Source organism: Xenopus tropicalis, chromosome 6, assembly GCF_000004195.4.
Source record: "Xenopus tropicalis strain Nigerian chromosome 6, UCB_Xtro_10.0, whole genome shotgun sequence".
Classification (NCBI taxonomy): Eukaryota; Metazoa; Chordata; class Amphibia; order Anura; family Pipidae; genus Xenopus; species Xenopus tropicalis.
Window position 1 is genome coordinate 113,190,133 of NC_030682.2, and position 27,470 is coordinate 113,217,602.

General features: G+C 35.0%; 1 protein-coding gene across 1 annotated transcript in view; it reads right to left on the reverse strand.

Annotated features, from left to right (window-relative positions):
- Window positions 1-27,470, reverse strand: part of prkdc (protein kinase, DNA-activated, catalytic subunit) — an 83,603-nt gene that overhangs the window by 35,549 nt on the left and 20,584 nt on the right. The window contains exons 15-43 of the mRNA XM_012965293.3: window positions 27,246-27,383; window positions 26,087-26,236; window positions 25,210-25,325; window positions 24,587-24,746; window positions 23,559-23,645; window positions 22,688-22,807; window positions 22,349-22,508; window positions 21,158-21,264; window positions 20,617-20,707; window positions 19,996-20,159; window positions 19,424-19,579; window positions 18,847-18,954; window positions 16,352-16,578; window positions 15,829-15,923; window positions 14,591-14,690; window positions 13,862-13,995; window positions 13,337-13,591; window positions 11,391-11,620; window positions 10,765-10,973; window positions 9,797-9,929; window positions 9,549-9,701; window positions 8,269-8,472; window positions 7,147-7,332; window positions 6,216-6,320; window positions 5,358-5,525; window positions 3,544-3,671; window positions 3,142-3,349; window positions 1,607-1,776; window positions 379-547 (exon numbers count right to left, since the gene is read on the reverse strand). Coding sequence (XP_012820747.2) covers window positions 379-547; window positions 1,607-1,776; window positions 3,142-3,349; window positions 3,544-3,671; window positions 5,358-5,525; window positions 6,216-6,320; window positions 7,147-7,332; window positions 8,269-8,472; window positions 9,549-9,701; window positions 9,797-9,929; window positions 10,765-10,973; window positions 11,391-11,620; window positions 13,337-13,591; window positions 13,862-13,995; window positions 14,591-14,690; window positions 15,829-15,923; window positions 16,352-16,578; window positions 18,847-18,954; window positions 19,424-19,579; window positions 19,996-20,159; window positions 20,617-20,707; window positions 21,158-21,264; window positions 22,349-22,508; window positions 22,688-22,807; window positions 23,559-23,645; window positions 24,587-24,746; window positions 25,210-25,325; window positions 26,087-26,236; window positions 27,246-27,383 — 4,431 coding nt within the window. The remainder of the gene's footprint in view (window positions 1-378; window positions 548-1,606; window positions 1,777-3,141; window positions 3,350-3,543; window positions 3,672-5,357; window positions 5,526-6,215; window positions 6,321-7,146; window positions 7,333-8,268; window positions 8,473-9,548; window positions 9,702-9,796; window positions 9,930-10,764; window positions 10,974-11,390; window positions 11,621-13,336; window positions 13,592-13,861; window positions 13,996-14,590; window positions 14,691-15,828; window positions 15,924-16,351; window positions 16,579-18,846; window positions 18,955-19,423; window positions 19,580-19,995; window positions 20,160-20,616; window positions 20,708-21,157; window positions 21,265-22,348; window positions 22,509-22,687; window positions 22,808-23,558; window positions 23,646-24,586; window positions 24,747-25,209; window positions 25,326-26,086; window positions 26,237-27,245; window positions 27,384-27,470) is intronic.

Here is a 27,470-nt window from a genome sequence, read left to right on the forward strand (position 1 = left end):
CTCATTCACAAAGCATTTCATAGTCTTCCACCAATACAACACATTTCTGTCTTATACACTTGGTTTTCCTGTTGTTTGTGTCCTTTACTTCACAGACAACAGACGCTTCAGGGCAGACACCTATTTCTTACTATTGTATTGAAGCTCCTGGAACCTATGTACATATTCTCGCTGTACTAATTTATAATAACTAAACTTCTGTTTGTATTTACACTTTGTAAAAGCACTGCATACACGTAAAGTAATTTGTCAATAATGAATATATTATGAAAACACAATTAAACTAATAAATACAACTGAAGATTCAGAAACCCTGTTGATACACTCATTCAGTTACCACTGTGACACTATTACTTAAAGTATATTCTTCGTATCTACCTTTTCCTTCTTTTCTGTAAATAGAAATCCCTGATAGAATTTCAGTTCAGAAAACACACAGCTGATAAGTGAAATGGCACAGTTATATGCAGCACAATGGTACTGTCTCCTCTTCTCCAGAAGCTGAGTTTCACCACACATGTTCTCAGTAAATGTATCGTAGCACAATCTGAAAACCAAGTGTAAAACATACCAAGTAAATGTGATTCCATTTTTACAGTCATTTTATTAAAGGGGTGGTTCACCTTTAAGTTACAATTTATTATATTATAGATAAGTTATTTTATTATGTTATAGAATGGGCAGTTATTAATAACGTTAACTGATCTTCATTTTATTTGTAGATTTATTTGCATTCTTCTTTTGATTCTTTCCAGCTTTCAAAAGGAGGTTTACTGACCCCAGAAGCAAAAAAAAAAAAAAATCTATTGCTCCGTGTGGCTACAATTTTATTGCTATCACTATGTTTTATTACTTATTTTTCTATACCTCTCTTAGGGCAAAGGCAGATGAAGCATATATCCGCTTCTCTCAGCCCTGCGCTTTTCTGCCTGGCTGAGAGAAACGGATCCGTTTCCGTACGCCGCTCTGTGTGGGTGCCTAAAACCTATGGCAACAGCCAGAGTGTGCACACACAGGAGTGCGGAGTTGATCGACGGTCGCCTTGGAAAACGCAAAAGTGTTCAGTCAGGCAGAAAAGCGCAGAGCTGCAAGAAGCGAAGAAGCGTATATATGCTTCGTCTGCCCTCGCCCTTAGTTATCTTCCAGTCTCTCATTAACACCACTGCCTGGTTGCTAGGGTAAACTGCATCCTAACACGCAGACAGCTGCTGAAATTCCAAAGCAAAAAATTGGCTAAACAAAAAGCTGAAGAATTCAAAAACCACAAATAAGCAATGAAGACTGCAAACTGTCTCGGAAAATCTCTCTACATCATGAATCATTTAAAGGCAACCACCTTTTAAAATGTATCTGTGATCAACAGGCATAAAATACTAAAAAATATTTTTTGCAAATATTTGCAAGAACCTCACAAAATGTAAAATTGTATTTGTTTAGTTTAAAGTACTTTCTAACAAATTATATTTATATATTTTGCAATAAAACAGCAAATCATATATATTTCCAAATGTATTAATACTACCACTATATTAATATTGTCTAATATTTTATTTTATATCTTTTCATCATCACACTTCAGAAAAAACAGTGAAACAATTAATCTTACTTAATTAAGGCTTTGGTAAGTTCATTTCCTTCTGGGTTTGAGGATACATGATATGCATTGTTGACTTTGGAACAAATGTCATCCTTCGACAAACGAGAATATAGCACTTCCAGCATCTTGTAGTAGCCCCATTTCTTTGTGATTTGGTTTTCAAATGCTGCCTCTGAAACCTACAAAAAAAAACCCAAAAACCTTAATAGGGCACAAAAACCTATTGATACGATATGTATAGTTACCATATAGTTACCATACTTCATACTTGTTTAGGTATGGGATTCACTATCCAAATAGCCATCTCCCACAGTCCATGTTTCGAAAATATTTTTTTATAATTTGTAAAAAAAAAAAAAAAAAAAAACCTTTTTAAATTATGTTTTTTAGTTTTAAAATATTAATACCTTGTACTGATGTTAACTAGCATAAGTAAACAAACAATCCTATAAATTTTTTTTTTCTTTTTAGATGTTTTTAGTAGATGCAAAGTGCAGTGACCCAAATTTCAGAAAGAACCTTAATTATTTGGGAAAGCCCAGGTTCCAAGCATTCTGGAAAATAGATCACATACCTATAAAAGAATCAGAAAAAATGTCTAAAGAGAGAAATTTGGAGACAGTAGTTCATCCTCCCAAAAATTTCTCCAAGAACACGGTATGAAATTTTCCATGAAGTTGCTAAAAACTCTTGCCTCAATTAAGCTGTGTTCAGAACCCCAGCATGAGAAGGGCAATGTACTAAACTGGATCCATCGCAAATCAGTAATGCAGAGCCCAATTTTTTAAACTCACTCTGACAACATGCTGAATATGAATCAAAAGTAGACGTAAATCAAAGACAAATTAAAGACCAAAAGCCTTCCGGTAACAGTATAACTAGAGTATAATTAGAGTCATGTTTTGGTATGCTTTACTGCATCTGTAACAATCGCTATCAAGGTATCAAGAGTGCAATTCTGAATTAAATGGTTCTATGAAAAAGTATCTGACGGTTTGTTAGGGAGGTAGAGTCAAGCTGATGTTAACAATCAAAATGTAAACATTTAGTGGAGCCTTCATTTGATTAAGCTTTTAGGGCAAAGACACACAGGGCGAAAGTCGCAGCGACTAATCTGTGCAGCGAAAACTCACAAGTGTTTAGTAGCGGTGGCTTCTGGAAGAAAAGTTGCTGTGATTAGTCACCTCGACGGACTTAGTTAAAAGTTCCAGTGATTAATCGCTCCATATGTCTTCGCCCTTAGTGATATAGCTGGAGCTTGCACTTAACCCCTATATGGTTCTTCCTTAAGCAAACTGAGCAAATATGTTCAAAGGACAGTATAAAACAAAGGGCTTCCAGTCTTACCCTTACTGATTTGCAAAGAGAGCAGCAAGCTGGATTGCAATCTGTACAATATAGCACAGTAAACCTTTGCCTAAAAACAGATATACAATCTCCTCTTCCACCGCAAAGGCAAAATGGTACATTCATTTGGTTGAAATTACAAAAAGGAAAGAAATATACACCTTAAATCCTTAACCTAAAACTGGTAAGATACAAACCTTGGTAAACCTGCTTTTAAGTGTGTCCATTGCAAGACATATTATGTTGGTGAAGAACACCAGCAAGGCATCCCCACTACAGTTCCACAGAAGAGTCAGAAGACATCTGTTAGTTAGAGACTGAAGAGTGCCATTCAGCATTACACTTTCACTTGTAAACATGTTGTGGAGTGTATTGAGAAGGATTACCTGAGCATCACAGCTACTCCTAAAAAAAAAAACAACATTACTAATTGTACCATATAAATGAATCATCTAAGCCCTATGGCTTTCCCGATGTTTTCTAAATCACATGTAGGTTTTTGACTGATGATTGGAATCTCCCTTATTAGTTTACACAACTAACAACATTGTTTTTATAGACATACTTTTAAAACTTGTTGCTAAAAATATTATACATACCTTTCAATAACCTTTTTGAAGCTGCTTTGAAATAATTCCTCCATAAAATGCCTTTCATCTCGGCACAGAATTTCTGTCATTAACTGCAAGAGCATTGGACTCTGAGACAACTCCAGGGCATCTAGAAACTAAAATTTCCAAAATATTAAAGCCATTCTGGAAAATACTTCTTCCACTACCAATGAGTGGCAGGCATCATCTATGGTTCTACACATACAAGCTGGCCTCTTCCTATTGGGGAAAGGACAGCAGGAAGGTAAAGGCATATGGTCAGTGACTGCATTTTTGTGGCTGGCTGCGTAGCCTTCTTTTAGACAATATTTAGAATATATAAAACTAGAAAGGGGCGATGGGTTGTGAACTTCAGAAAATTGTAAGCTTAGTCCTAATAACCTATAATGTTGTGCTCATAGCAGTTTGAACCTATTGTCAGGATCTGCCCAGATTCAAAGTTTGTGCTGTGTGACAATATGGCAGTGCATTAGCCTGTTAAGCCACTGGAGATTTTTGAAGTCCAGCCTTACATGTCATGCTAACAAGCTTTTGATTCCTTTTCTATGGTCACAATCTCATGTGGTGACAGCAGTATCAAAATGAAAGTCTTATATAAGCCTCCCTCAAGCAAAAACTAGCTGGCTTTATCATTAGGCTTCCATTCTTGACCCAGTCTTTTGTTTCTACTGGAGACCCTGTGAATGTCTGCCTGGTTTCTGAGTTGCTGTTTGTTCCTGTGTCCTGCCTTATTCTTGAAGTCCAGCCTGGTTCCAGAGTTCCTGGCTGGCTCCTGAGACCCTGCCTTTTCCCTATCCTCATGTTCCTGTTTTCCTTGTGCGATTCCTGTGGATTTCCTAACTGTGAGGGTTTAATTTTATTTTAAGATATATATAAAAAAAAAAAAAAAGATTAATCTTTATTTTTTAGTCCTTCTACTATTTTCCTTCCATTCTGGCCTCAAAACTGTTGCCTGGATGGCTATGGCAAATAAGCACTTGCAAGAAGATATCTGTTGACATTTTAAGTCCGAGAGTTACAGTACAAAAAAATATTTTTCAAAAACAATAACAAAAGAAGACTGCAAATTGTCCAAGAATACAGCTGTGTATATCACATTAAAAGTTCATTTAAATTAACTTATTTTTAAAAATTGTACGGTATAGCAAGTATAATTTGTAGAAAAGTGTATTTTGAATGTATATTGCCAATTTGAAAAAGGTATAGGCAATCCAAAAATAGATTTCTCAGAAACCTGTAATGCAGGGGATATATATAGTTTTGGGGATCCTGTCTGTGTTGGAAATAACCAATTTTCTTTGTCCATTCAGCCATGCAATGTCATGTCAGAAACTAAGCAATATTACTCTATGACAGTGACTGACCTTACCAATTCCACAACTCAGTAAAATATGCTCAATTAGGCATTCATAGAAGACTCAGGGGAATTAAGATTTGGTTGAGTGTGCAGTGCAACAGCAATACTGTACCACCCCAATAAACAAAACGGTTTTTGACAGATTCAAAGAAATCAAAAACAGTTTGACAAATTAACACAGGTTCCTGTATCAACTTTTATTTATAAAGAAAAATGTTACACTCTGGAAGGTTTTAATAAATCTCAAAGTAAACCAAACTGTTGGAAATTCAAACGAATTAAAACTAACATTTTGCTAATTAGTTAAATCAATAATTTTAACATGAATTTGCCAAATGAATGTTTTTTGACAAAACAAAACCATAGCATTAATCTGATGTCTGTTTCTCCAAATTATTTTGATGTTTATCAAATTTAACAGATGAAAAAAAATCACAGCACTGACCTTTTTTATACAGTCCACGTAATTGTTAAATTTTAAAGTTCCCCTGGGAAATTCATCACATTTCATTGGGAAATTGGATGCAACAAACAGGTCAAGAGAATTTTTTAATTCTGTGAGCTTTCCTCCCGTGAGTTTAGTGAAGAAAGGAAGAATAATAATAGCTTGACTCTAAAAAACATTAATTAAGCACAAAGAATTAAAGATTAGTTACTGCTAAAGATTACTTATTGTCAAAGACAAGGAAAGGAAATTATGGATAGTTTGACTCTCACATGGTTTTGATTGTTCTTTTTTCTTTAACTTTCCTGTCATTAACAGGGGATGCTGTTGCAAAGGGCAGCCTGACGAAGTAGGTTGACTTTTTTACATGGAACACAGATGATTATATTAATTCTTTATAAAAATGTTGGTCTTGCTAACAAAAAAGACAGCAAACTTACTTGTTAGAGGCAAAAGTAAGGTGCATAATTATTATTGTGTATAAAATAGTTGCGCCAGAATATACAGCACCTCACTATTTAATACTATAGCACACCATGTAAAAATCACTAAATCACTTATAAAGCTGTATAATAATAGCATAGTGTTGTTTAAAAAATAAAAAAGGCACACCACTTAACTTTGTAACAGATTCTGTCTGCTGATTTACACCACACTTCACATTTATTTCAGGGTAAATCACTTTATACACCTTTGTAAATATGGGCCTAACTGTAATAATGGATACCATCATGGTACATACAGAACCTACACTAGAATGAAGAAACTAATGTATAAAATTTGAACAGCTCAGAAAGAGACCTGACATACAGAGTTTACACAAGAAGGAAAATAATAATTCATTTGATAATAACTTACTTTCAAATTGAGTCCCAGTGTTTGATCTGTCAAGATGCTTGTGTATGTTCTAAAAACCTCAGCAAATGCCAAATGATTTATATCAAAACATACAGACGAATCAATCTAGAAACACAAATGCATGGCTGTTAGAATAAAGACCTGGAAGATAGTGTGAAGACTGTTAGGCCAGTTCCTATTTTTAACAATTTGTATATGCTGACATACTGCAAGATAGGTGTGATTACCCGTGGCAATAGTGTATAAGGATTTGCTGCAATGAAAGTTATAATAAACGAAAAAACTGATTGAATAAGTAAGTCTCCAAATAGTGTATATTTAAATATATTCATGCATGTAAAATCACTATAGTGCTATAAGAAAGGTGCTTTAAATAAGCTTCTTTAGCACACATCACTTTAAATTCCATTTTATGTTTGAACTTAATTCTAATTCAGTTAGCTATTTTTTTTATTCATAAATATATTAAATAGATTACATTTTACAATCTGACAAAACCTTCCTGACTCTCAGCAACATGTTCCTGACAGTCACAAAGTTCTCAACAAATTGACACACAAACCTGAGACAGTTTACATAATGTTTTTGACTGATTTGAGCAGTTAACAGTCATTCAGATCTCTGGGATGGTAGTGCCCAGCACTGCTCAACAACAGAAAGTTATCACAAATATCCACAATTCGAATAGTATGCAGGAGGAAAGGATTTCCACAATTATTTTTCCATTCTTTTCGGTGTGAAAAACAAATAGTAAAATCCTAAGCTGTTGGTAATGTTTTATTAACCACCATCATAACCAGTTTGTATATATTACTAACAGAAAATCAACATATAAAAAGGATAACACAAACAAAATAAATCTACAATACATTTTGTTGAAATAATTAGGAACATCTGAATATGATTTCACTTCCAGTGAATAATTATATACCTGCAGGACTTTTGCCAGTAGGGTTAAAACAGCCATTTTGCTCTCTGGTGAAGAATCTTTACACCACCAACTATCAAGTCTCCTCCAGTTCTGAAGTACAGCATTAACTAGCTTAGCTCCTTGTTGCTTTAGAATTGTACGTTGTCTAAAGCTTTGATCTAACATGCCATTTAGGACACAACTCACCTTAAGGAGAAAAGAATACAATTAAAAACAAATTTCAAGCATCTGCATTCCAGTCTTTAGACCCCGAGTCCAATACGTTACTTTTTTATTGTAGGTCTTATGTGCACAATTTAGCCATGGAACATATTATTCTGTAACATCTTGGAACAGTATATGACATATTTAAATTTATACTGACACATTCAAGATTTTTACAGGACTGAGCCCATAGCACTTATATGGTGCGTTAGAGCTAATACCTTTCCACCTCCAAACTCTTTGTTCTGTATGGATAATGGCACATGGGGCATTTTGTTGCCCATTGAAAATAATGCTCCCCACAGGTACCGATCAACCCCCAAACACCTTTATATTTATACAGGATGCAGGAATCTCCATGTCTAAATCACTACAGTCATGTAGCCACACAAAAATGCAGAAAGAAGCGTTTCTGTGTCCTACAATATAATAGTATTTTCCATGTGTGATTTTCCATGGACGACACAGCACCCTGTGTGCAACTGCCCTTACTGTGAAAGCCAGCACTGCCATTTTCATCTGCTTCTCAATGGCCCTTTTCAGCATGCTATCTACAGTAGTCTGTGAGCAGTATAGAAAAAAATTAGATTTTTCTATAATGTGCACGATCCTGGACAGCAATAATGCGCATGAGAAAAGCGACGGTATGCAAAATTCACGTTTCTTATTAATCGCCAATTCTTTCAGTCGAATGCCAATAAATAGGCAGAGTGTCTCTGGAACTCTGTATTTTTATTGCATGAAGAGATGAAAAATGAAGAATATTGTTCCTAACTCTACATACCAAAGCTGAATGCACTTGTGTAATGTTTTTTTTGTAACCAGTTGCAGGTATTACACAGATACATTGTGTATATACAACAGAGAGTAAAAAAAGGAATAGAAAAGTAAAAGTTATCTTCTACAGAAAAAAATTACCATTTTTGGATCTTCCACAGATGACTTCAATAACTCAACAACAGCAGTGTCCAAATTATTCAGTAACTCCGTATTTATAGTCTCAGCAAACAAGGTATAGAAGTATCCTCCATGAGAGAAATTAATAGCATTACTCTGGGATAGCCCAGACAAGGGAACTGATAATATTACAGTGTTCAACAGGAGACTTACAAGCTCTTCACACTGTAAGGAAATTAAAATGTACAGAATTGGTTTTAGAAGTGTATCCTTAATGTATTTTTACTGTATAATATACATAAAACTTCTGAAATAATCTAAAAATATGTTTAGAAACATGCTCAGTATTATCATTGGTTATAAATGATGCTCGTTGATGTTACTTGTCTCATCTGATCCCTCATCTTTTGTGTTTTAAAAGCCTTGAGAGTGCAGTTCTTTGTTTTGTTGTGCAATGGTTTGTTCACTGTACTAGTGCCCTGCTGCTGTTTGAACACAGATGCATTTCAAGTTGAAGTTAGATTGCTGCCCACATCAGTCTCTATATTGGCTTCAGTATAATTCTGGTACATTAAACAAAAAAAAAACAGTTTTTCTTTTAATCAAGCTGCTGCAGAATTGTTCTCAAACTGCAGGATGACAGTTTTAATGAGTTTCTATGTAAAGTTTTAATGATAAGTAAACCTTTTATTTTATAATCCCCTAAAATTACTCTTAACAGCCCTTATAATAACATACCTTTCTCCATGCATGCAGATTTATCTTGTTTCTCTATTACCAGCAGCTCAACAGCAGCTCTTTTGCAGACATCCTTGTCTAGTGTAAAGCTCCACCCCTTTTTGCTTTCTGAGCACTCCTCCTCCGTCAAAGAGGTGCCTACTGGGCATACACACTGCCTCTGCAATCAGGCATGGCAGTTGGCACCTCTTTGAGGTCATCATAGTCAGAAAGAGAAGGAGTACTCAGAAAGCAAAATGAGGGAGTATCACTCAAGAAGTAACAAAAACAGCTGTAGTTGAACTGGTTGTAGTAGAGGAACGAAATAAGTCTGGCTGTTTTATCTGTAACTAATCCAATATATTCAGACAATGCCATTTGGCTACTATACCATGCACCCACTGCACTTCTTGTAAGGTGATCATGATACTATTCAAGCACTACACGAGGCTTGTGGTCAAAGTCAGAGGTGCAAGCAGAATCATTAAAACCCACAAGTCTAAAGAAAATCAAGCAAGGAAACAATAATTATACATTAACTTCCATGAGATATAGTAGCCCCAGTGGTGATTTAGATCACCTACCTGTCTACCAAACATAAAAGCCAATTCCAAGAGTCCTTCAGCAAGGCGTTTACTACTGATGTCTAACGATGGAAGTGACTTTCTTTCACTGGTAGGAGCAATGCCTTTATAGACAACAGAGAGGAGCTTAGAGCCAAAGCGTATACCTCCAACCTATAGAAATACATATTTACCATTGATTGATATTATTCTCTGAAGAAACTGATGAACTTAAATAAATGATCTTAGGGTTATTTGTATTACCCTACCTGTTCTGTTACAATGGAATTTAAAAACTGAGCTTTGTAAAGCTGTTTGCAGGCAGACAGCATTGAACACAACTTAACACGATCAAATCGGGCTTCAGGATCATACAGATCAACGGAGCATAGTTCTTCAATGCTAGTCAAACAGGTAAAAACAAAAAACAAATACATCAATGTAAATATTTTTTGCAAACATTATATTTAGGAAAGGATTTTTATTGTTTACAGTTTTTTGTGAGCATCCAAATAAAGTTACATATGTAGAAAAGGAATACAGGTATGGGATCCTTTATCCAGAAACCCGTTATTCAGAAATCTCTGAACACAGGTAAACTATCTCCTATAGTCTCCATTTTAATGAAATAATTAAAATTTTTAATTATTCCTTTTTTCTCTGTAATAATAAAACAGTATACTTAAAGGAGAAGGAGAGGCAATTTGGCATTTTACTGCCAATAGATTAGCAACATTAGTGAAAGCTAGAATGCTATATTTATTTTGCAGAAAGCTTTACCATACCTGAGTAAACTGCCCTAGAATCTCCCTCTGTTTGTTCAAGATAGCAGCTGCCATTTTAGCTTGGTCTCAGCAGCTTCTGTGCTGCAGATTACACATTCTGTTGGGAGGGGTAGTAAATTCTTATAAATTCTTAAAGGAGGGGGGAGCAGGAGAAGGGAGGGAGGAGAGAGCTAGACAGACTCCAGCCCCAGGAATGAAGGATTTTTCTGAGGAAGTTTGATACCAAAAAACATGTTTACACAAAAGAAGACAAGAAATCCTGTGTTTCTTTTGATAGAGGAACAGCAGCTTTTCTGTGAGTGCTTATAGCTGTATTTACATTTATCTTTCTGATAAAGCCCTTATCTGGGAAACCCCAGGTCCCGAGCATTCTGTATCTGTTTTCAATCATATACAAAGATTACATTTCACCAACCTTTTCTGGTCTTGATCGATAACTATAATTAGCCTACCTCTGATATGTTACTCTTTTCTTCAAGGATGCTTCTAAGGCACTTCTGTAAGTTGTTTTGCCTAAGGACTTCAATAATTTTATACAAATATTTGGAAGATTGTTTATCACTTCAACATCTGCCGTATTGAATCCAATGCTAGATGGATCACACACAGTGACTGCTATCAGCTCCCACATTGTTTCATTAAATACAGAATTTTCAAGAATCTAGAAATTCAAAATTATATTATTAGAATATAAAACTGCGTAGATCTGTCTATAACAGATAAAACAAATGTCAGTGTAGGATTTTTTGCCAAAATTTAAAATTAGTCAATGACCTCAATACTTTTGCAAAGCACTTCTCTATTTTTAGCATCAAGTACAGATGGGGAAAATAAGGGATAATTAAACCTACAAAAAGTAAGAGAAAATGAAAAGGTGCTACATATATGAGAAGACAGACAAGTAGAAAAACAATGTTAGAATTTTTGTAACAATATATAAAAGAATTGCTCCAGCTGAGCAAGCAGGTCAACATGAAGACCTTTTACTCGTTGCTCCTCAGCGTGTGCACGTTTGGCGGCATATAAATTTATATGTAAACAGGTATATGGAAGTGATTAAAATATTTGTAAAGCTCACCTTCCAGGAATCTTGCTGGCAAATCTCTATAAACATGGTGATAAACTCTATTATTCTTACGATGATAGTGCATTTGCTGTAGTTATACTCTTCTATTTCATGTGGACTAAATATGGAGGATTTTGAACCCACAGTGAAAAATTTCTCTGCTGCTTTTATATCCTCCATTGAAAGATATACGATGAAGAAGTGTACAGCTTTAAGAAAAGATGACTTGTCTGCATTCTGACCTAGAAACAAGGAAACAAAACATTTCAAATGTGCATAATGCATAGGTTTTTTGTTTTACCCTGATCCCAAGATTCAATTTCTGCACAAAGAAGCATGCTGGAAAGTTTAAAGAGTTTCCATGTAGAATACACAGATATTGTATGGAGACACAAATAAAATAGTGAACATGTATGTGGCTGAAATGATAGCTAGTAACGAATGTGGTCTGATTGGGGCTGTCTAGAGCTAGATGCATCTAGGTATATACTTTTCTGCCTAAATAGTAGCCAGCCACTTAACACAAAAAAAAAATGTGTTGACATGTGCAAACTTTAACCTTAAAGGAGAAGGAAAGGTAAAAACTAAGTAAGCTTTATCAAAAAGGTCTATGTAAATACAGCCATAAGCACTTACAGTAATGCTGCACTGACTTCTCTATCAAAATAAACACAGGATTTCTTGTCTCTTTTTTTGTAAACATGATGATCCACTATCTGACTTCCTCTCTCAGAAACAGCCTTAATTCCCTGGCTAGAGTCTGAGCTGTTCTCTCCTCTCCTGCTCCCCCCCCCCACGAGAATGCTAAGAACTCCCTCCCACCTCCCTTAGGAATGTGTGATCTCAGCTATAACGGCTAGAGACTGCAGGCAGGAAGCAACTTAAAATGTCAGCTGCTATCTTAAGCAAAAGGAGAAAGCTTCTAAAGCTGTTTACTCAGGTATGTTAATGGTTACTGCAGAATAAATATATTGTTCTAGTTGGCACTAATGAGGCAAATCTGTTGGCAGTAAAATGCCAAATTGACTTTCCTTCTCTTTTAAAACTATATAGCCTTTATATAAAAAAAAGTAGTTCATAAGTAGTGAACAAAGAAAATTCTGTATTAAACAAAGACATTTTCTTTTTACTATTTCTGAAGTCCAGTAAGTGTCTGGCCTTTGATGTTGAATGTATATATAACCCTACTATAGTGCACCCAGGCATTTAGCTATTACTAGGGAGCGCAGCAACTTGGGGCTTTTAATATATATCTAATTTCTTTCAATACAAGGTTGATTGTGCCATGGTTGTGTTACCCCAAAGGCTCACCAAACCGGGATAATATAAAACAAGGGGCAGATTTAGGAAAACTCTATCATTTCAAATTTATTTTCATTTTAAGATTCGACAAAACTCAATTCCTTGAACGCCTGACATTTACTAAAAAAAATCCAATATGAAAAGTCCTTGTGAGAAAAAACAACTTTTTCGAATTGTCACTGCGAAAACTCGAATTCACGATTTCTTGCACCAAAACCCAGCCTTAAAAATCCGAAACCCTTTAAAGTTTCAAGACGAAAGACAGGTTTTCAAGGAAAGGCAAGGGACCACTGCCATTGATTTCTACATGATGTCGGCAAGTTTTAGCTGGTGAATTGTCAGATTCGGATTTGTAGCCGTTATGACACATAGTAATCTTGAAAAAATCGTGCATTTTTTTTTTGCAACTTTTAGTGGTAAAAATCCGAATTGAGAAAAAAAAATCAGATGGTTAGTAAATGGGCCACTAAATAAAACAACACATTGTAAATATTTTCCTCCCCTCCGCTGAAGCTCTAAAAAGTTTAAAATCTTCATATGTCATTACCCTAAAATGCCCAAGGGGGTTGCGTAAGAGGCAACAGCAGCAGTTAAAAGTAAAGAGGGCAGAATAGGAAAGTTTCAGATTGCTATATCATCAGTAAATATATACACACCAAGTATAGTGTTGGCTTTGAGGAACCTCATCTCAATAAACGTATTGTAGCAGTCCAGTGCTGCTAGCAACATATCCAACCACTGAAGCACAGCATGCATACTGAATGGCTCATGCAGATCATGAAGCGTGGGGATATTTAATATTCCCATGTGCTTTCCATCACTGTGGCCGGCACCTTCAAATCTGTTGATAAAGAAAATGATGCCTTCTTTCTTAACTTGGTCATCTAGCCATGCAGAAGGTGTCTTGTTACCTGAAATACAGAAAAACATAGTTTGTAATTGTAGGATAATTAGGCAAAGCTAATCTATATACAAATAATATAAAACTAAGAGGTGCATTTGATATTTTAATACTTTCAAAATAATAACAGGATGGAAACATTTTGCTGGTCCTCACACCTTTACTTACAGGCAATCTAGCACCTTTACATACTGGTGCCCTAAGGAAATGTGTGTGTGTATATATATATATATATATATATATATATATATATATATAATTAAAAATATATGAAGATTACCTGGTAACAATGGAACAAATTCAAAAAACAGTTGCATAGCCTTATGTCTGCATTCTGTCTGTGGTTGTCCACACTGTTCTAAAAGCCAGAGGACAATATCGAATAGGCAAACTGTGCTGCCCTGTGGAAATCCTCTACATTTACAAAAACATAGAAGAAGGGGAATAAAAGTTAGTCACAGTCATAGTCAATACAGAAACAAAACAAGAAGGGAGTAATCTGCAAGGACCAGGTAACTAGCATTGTTCTTTCCTTTAATAAATTCAGCTATAACCTGAGACAAATAAAAACAGCAGACCTCTGCAACTCTCTGCTATAGTCAGACCAGGAGCTGGGGAAAAGGTTTGATTTGGGGGGGGGGGTATAATTTAAAGGAGGCGAGCCTCATGCAGGATAATATAATTAAGGATCCCTTTCACGTTTCTCTTTAGTAAGTGTTTGAATCAAATATTTAAAGATGTTTTCATGTAATGCCACCAGTATAGCTTTATTGTACTCTTCTATAAAGTGTTGCTGGTCCAGCATGCAGTTTGTCTTTTCTACTCAAGCAGTTGGTTGGACAACTTTAAGAAAGTTTGCACTGAGTGTAACACCTTTTTCTGTAATTTCAAAACAATTTAATTTGTTGAGGCATTGTTTTTTCAAACTGGTGTAATTCTCAAAACTAGTTCATTCTATGTTGTCAGAAGAAAATTAAAAGAAGCCTGGATAAGAGCAGTGAACAGTAACCTTGGAACACGTCTTTTCATTGCCTTGTTAAGGGAAGCTGCTTTACGAATAATAATGCGTTTCAGGTGATCGACAGCATCACTGCACTGCTGAGTAGTACCTGCAAAAAGGTAATGAACATTAAAATGTTTTTGAAAAGCAAACTGCATGTGCAGAGGGAATGTGATAAACATTAGTGTTTTATACATGCCTGATACATTCAATGATATAATTTGACCAAAACTTTGGCATATACTAGGCATGAAACAAGATATAAAAATAGAATTATAATGGTAGGCAAAAAAATTGTGTGGGATAGGCTTTTTTTCAGCCATTTCCCTTTCATAACAGTAGTTCAAAAATACTCTGATGCACTCTGGATTTTAAAAATTCGACACAAACAAAAAATTTACATTATATCAACACAGAGGGGTGTCTTACTCTGGATTAAGGTGTTGCAGCCCCTTACTCTATTACCCTGATGCAGAAATCAGCGAAATCAGTGAAAAGAGATATGTTGTAACAAGGGTGGACTTCGGTTTTGAAATAAAAAAACACAAAAAAATTACAGTTCAAAGATTTATGTTACCAGAATAAAAGTTAATCAAATAATATGATGAAAGGGATATGAAGGAAAGTTCTCAGTTGTGTAAGACCCTCCATGCACATGAGCTCAGTCATTAATTTCCTCATCTAAAAATAGGTGATGTTATGATAGAGAGCTTTTAAGGTGTAATTTGATGTGGTCCCGCAGGTTTAACCTGGAGGGTAAGGGTTCAGATTTGGGCAAGAACTGCTGGATCAGCTTGGGTGCAGGTCAGACTAGGGAAAGCTTCCCATTCTTGGAACCTAAGGCGTGCACTAAAGTAGCATACAGAGCAGAAAGACACTGGCATGTGTTGGGTACGGATCCTACAATGGTAACATTTTAACTTGGTAGGTATTTTAAAATGTGATGGCAGGAAAAAGCATTCATATATACCTTAGTTTGCCATATGATGCCTTGCAAATGTTTCAATATGTATAAAGCATCATAAGGGCCTATAGAGTAGGCAAAAAAGATCAATAGAAACCTTTATATCTTTAAATAATTTATTTACACTGGTAGAATTTCTTAGTTAATGTTTTGACACATCTGAGTAATTTATGCCACAAGCATTCCTAGTAACATGATAAATATGACAGCAGGTTAAAATTCAGACAGTGACCAATAAAAAATGTGCTACTTTTGTATATTATGTTTGCAGACTTTATCTCACCTAAAGACTTTTCATCTGCATGCGAAAGCGCCAAACTCTCCATATATATGACGAGTACCTCAAACACAAAGTTTTCAACTAATGCAGTTTCTTCTCTGGAAAAAAGAAAATGATAGGAAATACATATTTTGAAAAAAATGTGGTATTCTTTTATAATCATAAAATGCAAACTAAACCAACATAATTGGATTTTGTGCACCAATACATTTATGAAAAACAGTGCATGCAACTTCTACCAGAAAAGCAGACACAGATGCATTTTCCAAGATGCAACAGATTCATGTTCAAAGAGTGCAAATGCCCCACTAGTTTAGAGAAATAAAAAAAGGGAAAATGTTTCAAGCTCAGGATTTGATTTTTATGGCATGAGATTTATATCAATATTATGTAGCTATTATGTACCATAATTAAAAAGCAGGAATAGTGTGTGAAGTAGCAATGGGCTTTGGGGTCAGACTATGAGCCCCAATATATGTACTGTATTGCAGTCACACTAAAAACAATAAGCAGATGTAAGGCTCACCTAAATTCTCTGTATATATTGTTGAAAGCAAGAGCAGCACCTAAACGTTTAAAAGCATTTGGGTGAAGAGCGAGGCTGTACAGCCGTTTAAACAATGAAGTTGTATTCACAGGGCTCTTTGCTTGCTGTTCTGGAGTCGTCTGTTTTATCGACCACCTCAAAAACTCTTGAATACACTGTCCACAAAAGTCTCGCAGAGTGCTGTCAACAGGATCCACAATTCCAGCCTACAATACAGGAACATGTATTCAACAATAGAAAGAATCTTCGGCACACCACTTACATACTTCCATAGGGTGCTTCAATTCCGTGGCTGCTCCCAAGCTATTCCATATACCTTTACAAAGGGAAGAAGCACACCAATATGCCGGCAATGCCTTAAACACATTTATTGCAGAAAGAAGTGCCACTTTATTCTGTAATATATGTGTTAAAGGCATTTCCGGCATATTGGTGTGCTTCTTCCCTTTGTAAAAGTTAATTAATATAATACATTCCATTATTATGCTGGTTATGTCAGCTTATTCTTCTCCTTCTTCTACAGTTTTGGGGGTAAAACACCCAAACTCTCTAAACTTCTTTGTCCTATAGTGGAGCAGGTTTGCTTGTGCTTGTGATCCCCCCCCCCCTTGATTTTTTTTTTTTTTTTTTTGACAGGGGAGATTTTCAAACTGCTGACACACTTACAGCTTTGAAGCCACACATTTATTGGATGACCCAAAGTGAGAGGAGCCAACAACAGCCAATCAAATTTCGCCCATTGATTTTCTATGGGGAAATGGAATTTAAACTGGTGGACTGCAGGTCAAAGTTAGTAAAAACGGACAGAGCCAGCAACGGCCAATAATATTTCATCCATTGAGTTTCACTGTTGTACATTTAACACAAAGTTAGTTCAAAGTTGGAAAAAGTGGATGGCACCACCAACAGCCAATCAGATTTTACCTATTGACTTTCAATGGGGAAATTCAACCTGCTATAATTCTCACAGTTTTATCGACAGGGTCCCCCAAACTCTTTGCAGTTGGTCACTAGAAGACTGCAGTTTTAGGTTTGAAAAAGTGGATGGAGCCACCGATCAGATTTCACTTTTTAGATTTTATTGGTTTAAATTTAAAATGCTGCCATTCTCATACTATTTACACCAGGGTCACAATCTTTTAGTCACTTGGTGACAATAATTCAAGGTTTGAAAAAAGCAGGCGGAGCCAACAACAGCCAATCAGATTTATTTAATTGATTTTAATGGGGAAATTCTGCCATTCTCACATGTTTAACTCCAGTGTCCCCAAACTTTTCCCAATGGTCCCTGGGGGACTAAGGTTGAAGGTTAGAAAAAGTGAGTGGAGCTATTAACATCCAATGTAATGCATCCATTTCATTTTATTGGTTTATATTTAAGCCGCTGACTTTCTCATACGATTAATGCTAGGGTCCGCACACTTTGCAAAGTTAGTCACTGGGTAACTGCAGTGCAAGTTTAGAATAAGTGGACTGAGCCACCCACCACTCATCAGATGTCACTCATTGACTTTCAGTGGGTAAATGTCTGCCATTCTGACACTTAATTGCACAGTGTTTTTTTATTATATTACTGTGGTCCAAGGTTAGAAACACTGGGTGGAGTCAAGAACAGATTTCATTCAGTGACTCCACATGTTTTTCAAACCAACATGAGGTTTGTTCTCAAACCTTCCTTTCTAGTTGTACATTATCATTCAAGCTGGGTTGGGAGCTGCTTGCTAATGAAGTAGCCAGAGTTCCATTTAGTCATAATCCAGAGTATTGCAGGATGAACCCAGTATGGCAGATTCTTCTCTTCACATGGAGCACTGTAAAGAATGTTAGATCACTGTGCTGATCTAAATGTTTTAGAAACACTGCAATACTTGGGATTAATACTAACAGAACTTTATAACTAACAGGGACATGTCAGGAATGACTTTTGCTTTTTCACTTAGCTTCAGCAAAGCAAGCCTTGCATTATCTTCCACTAATAAATGAAGACAATAATTTAAGACATTTAAAAGTCTAATTAAATACTAAAAATACTGTGACATCTAGAAATAACTATTTAAAATGTCTAATAATCATTTAAGGTAAAACAAATGTATGGCCGCTGGAATATTGAAGATTTTTTGCCAAATTAATAAAAACTTTCCAGTCAACTTCCCAATTTTTAAGCTACTGGGCTAACTGGGAGCCACAAAGTTTCAACATAGCTAGTTTTTAGCCTACTTGATGTTTTCCTAAACAAAGCAAATGCTCCATCTGAATTTGCTAATGATAATCACTTCACTACAAAAATATAACAAGTTTTAACTGATTAATTGCACAGCATAATCATGGCAGCATTATGTAGTTGTTTGGGACAGGTTCTGCTTGGGTTGTTAATGGGATTTAAACAATACTGAGATGTGGCTATTTAATTTGATTCAAATAATACCCAATATTTTGTTTTAAAAAGTTTACATATAATAGAATAATTAACCTACCAAAATGGCCTCTAGCAGAGCAACGGTATCTTGACTTTCAAATTTTTTGTTATTGGTGAACCAATGAATCAGACTCATAACAAGTGGCTTATACAACTGCATTGTCACCTAAAAAAATAATCAGAAAGTTACATATTTAGATAAGGGACAATATAAAGAGTTTTTTTAATATAAACCAATAAATGAGACGTTTTAACTGTGTTTTGTTTATTTTATGAAGTAATAAGTTTTGGGACTTGAAGTCCCTCTGCATTCCATAGTGGGTGGTCCACAAATTCTTTTGAAAGCAAAGGGACTTCATGTCCCAAAGTCCATTGCTTCGCAAGGAAACAAGGTGAGGAATAAATAGAGACTGTCATGGTTTCCTTAAAGAAAATACATTTATATTCATTTCTTGAGGCTTATATGGTGTTTTTGCATCTTTTCTATATAAGCCTAACACAATGACCAGAATTAAGTCAAATGTAAAACTAAGGGACAGAACCAAATGGGTAAATCCCAGGCAACAACACTGTTACAGTTTCTGAGAAAGACAATTAGAATGAAGACAATAACTACTCCTTTATTCCATACATACCTTATCGACATCACATGCCAAACGAAGTAACACAGGAAAAGTTCGTTTATATAGTTTATACATTGGAGAACTTCCCATTTTTTTGTCATCAGGCATTTGAGCTGCTTTTCCTAACATAAAGGCAACTATACTATGCAAAAGCTCACATGCCGCCACCTGAAAGAGAGAGGAATTAAATATTTCATGATCTTAGCTGTGCTATTTTGTGTGCATGAGTACTGGTTATTCTAAATACAGGAGATCTAGAATATTTTATTTTATATATAACCCAAAACAGAAACAATGTCAGCACTCACAGGATTCTGAAAAATATATCAGTAAACTTTATGATTGATGTGATATGATTGATGTTTAAGGCTTATCACAGACCTTTCTCAAGATAAATGAACACATCACATACCTCCTTATATATACATTTTGAACCAATGCAAAAATTGCCAAGAAAACATGATGTCATAATGTTTGTAAATGTGATACACAAATATTCACACAGAAAGACATATATTTTACAGGGAAATGTAACATCATATAATATTTAAACATTTATTGTAAGGGGGGAAAAAAACAAGTACTTTTGTCTGCCTGTCGCTAGCAGAAAGGGCCAATTCTGTGACACGTGGCAGGAACGTATCAAGGTAGATGACAGGCTTAATGTCCATAAAAGGCACATCAAATGTAAGTCTTTTTTCTGTGTCCCAGGAAACATGACACTTTATCATTTCTTCTGTAGATGTAGCTATAAATAAAACAAAATACACTTAATTAATAACAATATAATATTAATGAAATAGTTACAAGAATAGTTACAGCATAGTAAGTGGCGATTAGAACTGATACCTTTACAAACCACGGACCTGTGTTTGATAAGGTTGCTAGCTACATTGATTTTTTGGGGGGGTCAATATCTGCTAGATATGAAGTAATCGGTCCAGGCAGTACAATTTTAGAGCAGAAGGATCTATAATGTATTGTAATTTTGTAACAAAGTACATCCATATTAAAACCTTTTCTTGTGGTTAATCATATAATACACACAGCAAACATTAATATATAATAGCTTGTAATTAAGATTTTTTTCGTTCAGTTATCTTAACTGTTCAGTACATTTAGGAGAGAAATAATACATTATTTTTAAAACTCTAAATAAGTATAGATCATAAAAAAATAAAACAAAATAATGCTAAGTGACCTACCTGTCACCAGGCTGCGATTTATTTGCCCACCAAGTGATCCAAGTATCCTTACAACTCTGTTACTCACAGCTGCCAAAGAGGACTCTTCTTTCTGCAATTGGAAAAATCATCAGAAAAAAAGAGAATATAATGAATCTACCACTCCTGTACTTATCCAGATCTGCATAACAATGCGGAGCTAATCCAGTTACGTCATAACCATGAAACTTAGGGACCTGGTATTAACAAGCAACTTGTGAATAAATGAGGCACTGCAAGGACAGAAATAAAATGATCATTTGCTAGTATCAAATTTACAGCCTCACATGCCACATGCTGAATCATAGCAGTAGCACAGTCTCTATCCCAGTGAGCTCTGTCTGTAACAAAAGACAGTAGATAAATATATACTGAGCTAGGGTTTGTAGAAGAGTATATAAAAACACAGGAAATCAAAAGGTTTGCTCATTAGGTATTCTTCGGGGTAGGGATTACATTTTCAATATTACAATTTCTTAGCAGAATCTTAGTTCTTGGATGCATTTACAATGAGGACACATACCACAGAGAGAGTCTTCGTTCTCTTTAACTGTTGGATTAGGTGTTTGTTAAAGCCTTTTTGCAATGCACGGGAAATGCGAACAGCATCCAGGTCGCTAAGAGATTCATCTGAAATATCAGTTGGTTAATGTACTAGATATTGTGGGAAAAAACCTAGGTTTTTATTAAAAAAAAATTTAACTAGAGCCACTGCTTTAGATACTTAGTTGAATTGAGACAATTATTTGTCACAGTACAGGTATAAGACCTGTTATCCACAATGCTCAGGACCCAAGGCTTTCCGCATAAGGGATCTTTCCGTAATTTGGATCTCCATGCCTTATGTCTACTAAAAACTCATTTAAACATCATTTAAGCCCAATAGGATTGTTTTGCCTCCAATAAGGATTAATTATATCTTAGTTGGGATCAAACACAAGGTACTGTTTTATTATTACAGAGAAAAAGGAAATCATTTTTAAAAATTAGAATTATTTTCTTATAATGGAGTCTATGGGACATGGCCTCTCCGTAATTCAGAACTTTCTGGATAACGGGTTTCGAGATAAGAGATCTCATACTTGTACATTAAAAATGTAAAAAAAAGCCACACATTTTAAAAATATAAAAGCATCCCCTAAGAAAAGCCGAAAATTAATAAATCCTTGTTAATTGCATTAAGCATGCATAAGGTACAGTAGTCTTATGGATTTTCCCTTTTGGAATTTACACATGGGGTTCTGTAATAAAAGATATTACAAAAGTTTGTCTGACTGCAGTCACCTATATTAACCACTCAGCAGGTAGCATTTACTTGGTCACTAATTTAAAAGGAAACAGCTGCTGGCTGCTATAAGTTACTAATACCTTGGAAAACTTAGTGCCTTTTATTACATTAGGAACTAGCTCAGAGAAGCAGAGTAACCCTAGCTCAGAGAAGCAGAGTAAATGGGGCATGTGGATATTTTTTGCCTGTTAAATTGAAAAAGTGAAAAGAATTGATAATTGTGTTTTTATAACATTGTTCAATAAATGTGAGTATACATGGAAAATACAAATTGACATTAAAAGTAGTAAATAACTAACGCATGTGGTAAAAAAAATATTATTGCATTTTTTTGGAGGAATATTTAAAAAATGTTTATGGTTGAAAATGTGAAGTCAATGATGCTTCAGAGATTTGAATATGTTTATGTCAATTTAGGTATCTTACCTGTAGATGATAAATTTGTTAAGTAGCCATCAAGCAATGGAATGATATCCTTATAGTAGGGTTGTAGAATATCTGAAGGAATGTAAGTTGACCAGTCTTGAAGTGCATCCAAGCCAACATCAGCAAGAGGTGGACAGCTCAGTCCCAGTTTAAATGCAGTCTAAAAAACAATTGCAACCTATAACCATGAGCTATAAGCAGTGAAGATTTTGGTTTTGTAAGCAGCTTAACATAAATAACAGCATATATTTAACTAAAGGCTGAATCAAGTGGGAACATATAATATAAGCATATAGAGGGATATCTAAGAGGGAATAACCTAGATATATTTTTGCCTACCTGTAATGCTGGTATGTAAGCTTTGATATCCATCATGATTATATCATGAGGCAAATGCAGAACAAAAGTTAAACATGATGCCAAAAGCTCATCTTTAAACTGCCTGATTTTTGAAGACACCTAAATAGAAAAAGAAGTTAAGAAAAAATATTAATATTTAAATAAAATTATTAATAAGACATTTTTTGCTTGCCCATTGAGTACCTTGCTTACAAGCAGCAATTATTCTTCCCCCCCCCTAAATGTTTACATAACTTTAGGTTGTAGTCTAATAAATAAAAGAGAAATGTAATCATAAGTATATTAAAAACATAAGGAACCAATCAGGCCATAGAGTTATAGCAAAGGTGCATGTACCATGTATCTATTGTGACCTGAACAGAACATAACATCTAATGTTTTACCAGTAATACACAAACCATAAAATATAATATATACAGTTAGGGGCATATATATTAACATTGGAGACAAAGATCACCAGTGTTGATGACTAATAAGAAAAATATTTGCTTAGTGGAGATGCAGGAAAATAGCCAGCTTGTACATTTTTAATTACTCGAAAAAGAAACAGACTGGATTTTAATGTCAGTTTTGCATAAATATATCCAGCTTTAGGAATGTGATGTATAAATCTGGCCACATCCCACAAAAATCCTCAGTGTAGGTCTATCCTTAAGCACATGTACATAACCAAAAGTATGCTGCATTTCTGGCACAAAATCTCACTAAGGGGCAGTTATCCATTTCCTTTTAAACCTTCCCAGGGAAGAAAAAGCAACATAGCTATAATTTCCACAAAGCAAATAAAAATTGTCTTTGAGTACAGGGAAGATCCAAAGATGCAAGCAGTGTATTTAAAGAAGCTCTTTACCTCTTTGCCAAATTTTGCAAACAGAGCAAAACAAGATAACCTTTCTGGATCTTCAGGTGCCTTTTTGTATGTTTTGGAATTAAAACCCTGTGAAAAAAAATTACAGTTTGGTTAAGAAAAAGAAAAGGAAGAAAAAAAGGAAAAACAAAAAGATAACAAATTTAAGTTAAGTGAGGACAACGTCTTTCTCTTTTGTTTCCTTCAAATGTTTGACATTCAAATGCATTTGAGGAAGGGGAGGCAAAGTAAAGACATGCCTATTTTTTGCCAGTAAAAATAAGAATTGGTCAACAGCCTAAATATGCTTTTGTAACATTTACTCCACCAACATCTAACTCACAACTACCCTTCATAACTTTTCTGCGGAGGACATAAAAGGCAGAATTTCTTCTTTCTGCTATGAACTATAATGTAAAAAAAAAACCTTGCCTCACAACCTACAGTTACATTATTAAGGGGATATCCACCTATTATAACAGCTTTGAGAAATAAACAGATCCTGTAATTTTAACAATATTTGCATTTTAGTTTAATTAAAAAAATTAAGCATTTCAATTTATATACATGGAAAGGTAGCGATGCATAGTTCTTTAGGGCTTTTCTCTTTGCCCAAGGCAGGTTATCTCCAACACAAGCAGAGAGGAGAATGCCCCTTTGATTTGCATTTCCCTGATCTGATTGGCTGATGAGATTCAGCCAATCGGATCAATGAAAAGCAAAAGATGGAGCATGCGCACTAGCGAGCACTGCCTGCACCCCCCTGCCATATTACTATATAAGCTTACTAAGCAGCGTGGGCAGGAGGCTCACTGGCTCTCAAACAGAAAAGATCCTCCATTTTTTTTAATTAACCAAACTGCAAATATTGTTAAAATGACAAGAACTAGTTATTCCACTGTTAACCCTGCCCTTTAAGTATCTCTGTATTACATTTTTTCATTTATTACTATGATGTAAAAGACCATTCTCCAGGATCTACACTTAGATACTGTAACATATTGTTTTTATCACGAGATAATTTAACTCACCTCAAAATACCTTATTTTTTTAACATTTTTCATGACAACAGATAACAGCTTGTAGAAGCCACTGACTAGAGGGAGCCGTGTAGACTGTAACACAAGTTCATAACCAAATGCATAGACCCATGATTCGAAATATTCTATATGTTCCTTTGGTAAAATTTCACTGTAGAAAAAAAGGAAATAGAAAATCTATGAAAATCCAAACATGCAATTTACACATCAAACATGTTATTTTAACATGAAAAACAGAATGAAAACAAACACAGACTTTATCCTAAATAATGTGAATTCTCAAATTTTACACTGAACCTGTACAAAGCTCACAGTCTATGATTCCTATAACATTTAGACAACACACACTAGGGACAGTTTCATTAGCAGCCAATTAACATGCCAATTAACTGCCCCTATCACAGGTCCAAAGTGAATTTTTGACCCCTTATTACTCCTGCAATTGCAGTAGGGTGGAAGTAGATGAGGCCCATAATCTGTATTTTTTTGTGAATATTGCAATACAGTTTAACAAACAGCCATACTGATGTGCATTTTAATACAGTAGAGTAATTTCTTGCTTTGGGTATGGAACTAATTCAAATAATTTTTGACTTATTTTCTTGATACCATACCTGCAAAATTCTACAAGATTCACAAAAGCAGTAAAATCCTTTGGCTTATTAGGATAGAGGTTGGCTGCTGGATCAGAGGTAGCGATGATCAAAGAACTGTTTATGCCTCCATCATTCTGAAAATGCATAGCATTTAAAGTAAGCTAAGGTTGAGATAAAAAAAACTGCCAAAACAACTAGATATTATGTGTAATTTGAGATAAGCAAAATGGACATAAAGGCTTATTTCCTACTTTCCCACGCTTTATTATGTACCAACATCAGTTAGATTTGCACCCATTTTATATTAGACAGTTAAATGTAATTTTCATATTATATTTTGTCACTCAAATGATGTCCAGTAAACTCCACTCTACTTCGAGTAATAATTTATTTATGGTTTCTTTATAGCATTCTAACATCAAGGACATTATTATACAGTCTGCTGGGATAACCATTACACTGAAATCTGTTTACAAACTGCATTTGTAAACATCAGAGTGGATAGAAAAATGAAAGCAAACATCTGATGAGTTGTCATGGGTGTCTGCCCAGTTGCCTAGTGTTGATAAATAAGGGACAATCTATATTTTGCTGTGTTACAGCAAGTTAAAGCTTTTTCTCCTTCAATGAACAACTTATCAGTTCTCACTGATATTTAAACAATTATGCCAGGTATAAAAGAAAATACTTACTCTGATATTAAAACATTCTGAAATTATAATGCAGATAAATGTCTTAGAAGGTTATCTACAGTATGGTGTAATGTTCTTTACAGTTTCCACTAAAAATAGCTAGTTAGTCTTATGTCCAACTGTAAAAACACTGACTGGTATAAAGACATCTAGGGGTTTGCTCTTCTCTTCCTGCTATGAACAATTCTCCCATAAAACCTCACCTCCTGTCCTGAATCTTGCTTTTGGAGGGATAAATCTAACTTCTCAATGACCTTCAGAATGGATTTGACAAGCTCATCATAAAGCAATCTGTTTAGTGATTGTAGAGGGGAATTCAATGTCGAAAAGATTTCATCAGAAAATATGGAATCCTTTAAAAGATTAGAAACAGAACAAAAACAACATTATTTTCTAAAAAAACAAATTTACAGATAACAAAATCCCCATGGCAGCATAAACTGAGGTCTCTCCAGAGCAGAGTGAAAATGCAAAATTGGATTCCTGGTAGTGATGGTCTCCTACTTTTATATTTACACCTTATTGCACCTTGGTTGTGACTAAAGATTGAGCGCTGTTTGTTGGAAATGAATCTCTTTATTTCTCCTACAGTGTATATTACATATATTAGGCTAATATTTTAAATAAGGCATAAAGAATGCTATCTTTTATAGCAGTCATTTTAAACAGCAAACAAAGGTTATATTTTTATTGTTTGAGATACAGGCAAGAGCAAGATCTATTCTTAATTATGTTACTAGGACAAATTAAGACAAAGTTGCACATCCAATAAATTAAAGCCCATGGTTTTATTAATTTTATAAAAGTAATTTTCTTCTCTTAGAGAGATCACATCCCCACTTGCATGCTCACTGATGCACTAGCCAGTGAGAGGCCTTAAACAATGTGAGCAATGAATGCAGCCTGAATGACGTTGACATTAACTGATAGTTTAACCTGGAATATTTATTAAAAGGTAGAATGTAGCTTTCCATAGTCCACCAGAGTTAAAAATTATCAGTTCCCTTATATGGGACTTTTAAAGCATATTTATCAAAGGGTCAATTCTCCCTTTCAATATATTTCTAAAAATTACATACAAGTAAACAGAGAGGAGCATACATTGACTGCAGAATGTGCTGAACTGTAGTTTCATTCTTTGATAAATATTCCCCTAAATCTTTTCATACACACAAAGATGTGCACATATAAACACCTGTGGTAAAAAGTTATGAACTTACAAGGAATATGCTGCATGCCAACATTCTAAGTTTCAATGGAAGATGGCGCATAGAAATGTAAATGTGCACTGGTGGATTTTCCAGGACAACTCCAAGCGCACTCCAGTATTTTCTATGCACCAGGTTAATTTGATCTTAATACCTTTAACTGATCACATCTAAGTAAATTTCTGAAGAGATCAAGGTAGTCCTTATAAGTGGGAACTTTCCATTTTCCTGCTCTGACTTCACCAGTAGCTGCTGCTGCTTCAGCCTCAGAGCCTTCCTTTCCAAGTCCATCCTAAAATCAGGGTTCACAGATAAAAACATTCAGTTTTGCAAATATTGTTTAGTGACATGCAAATGAATCATTACATAACCTACATTT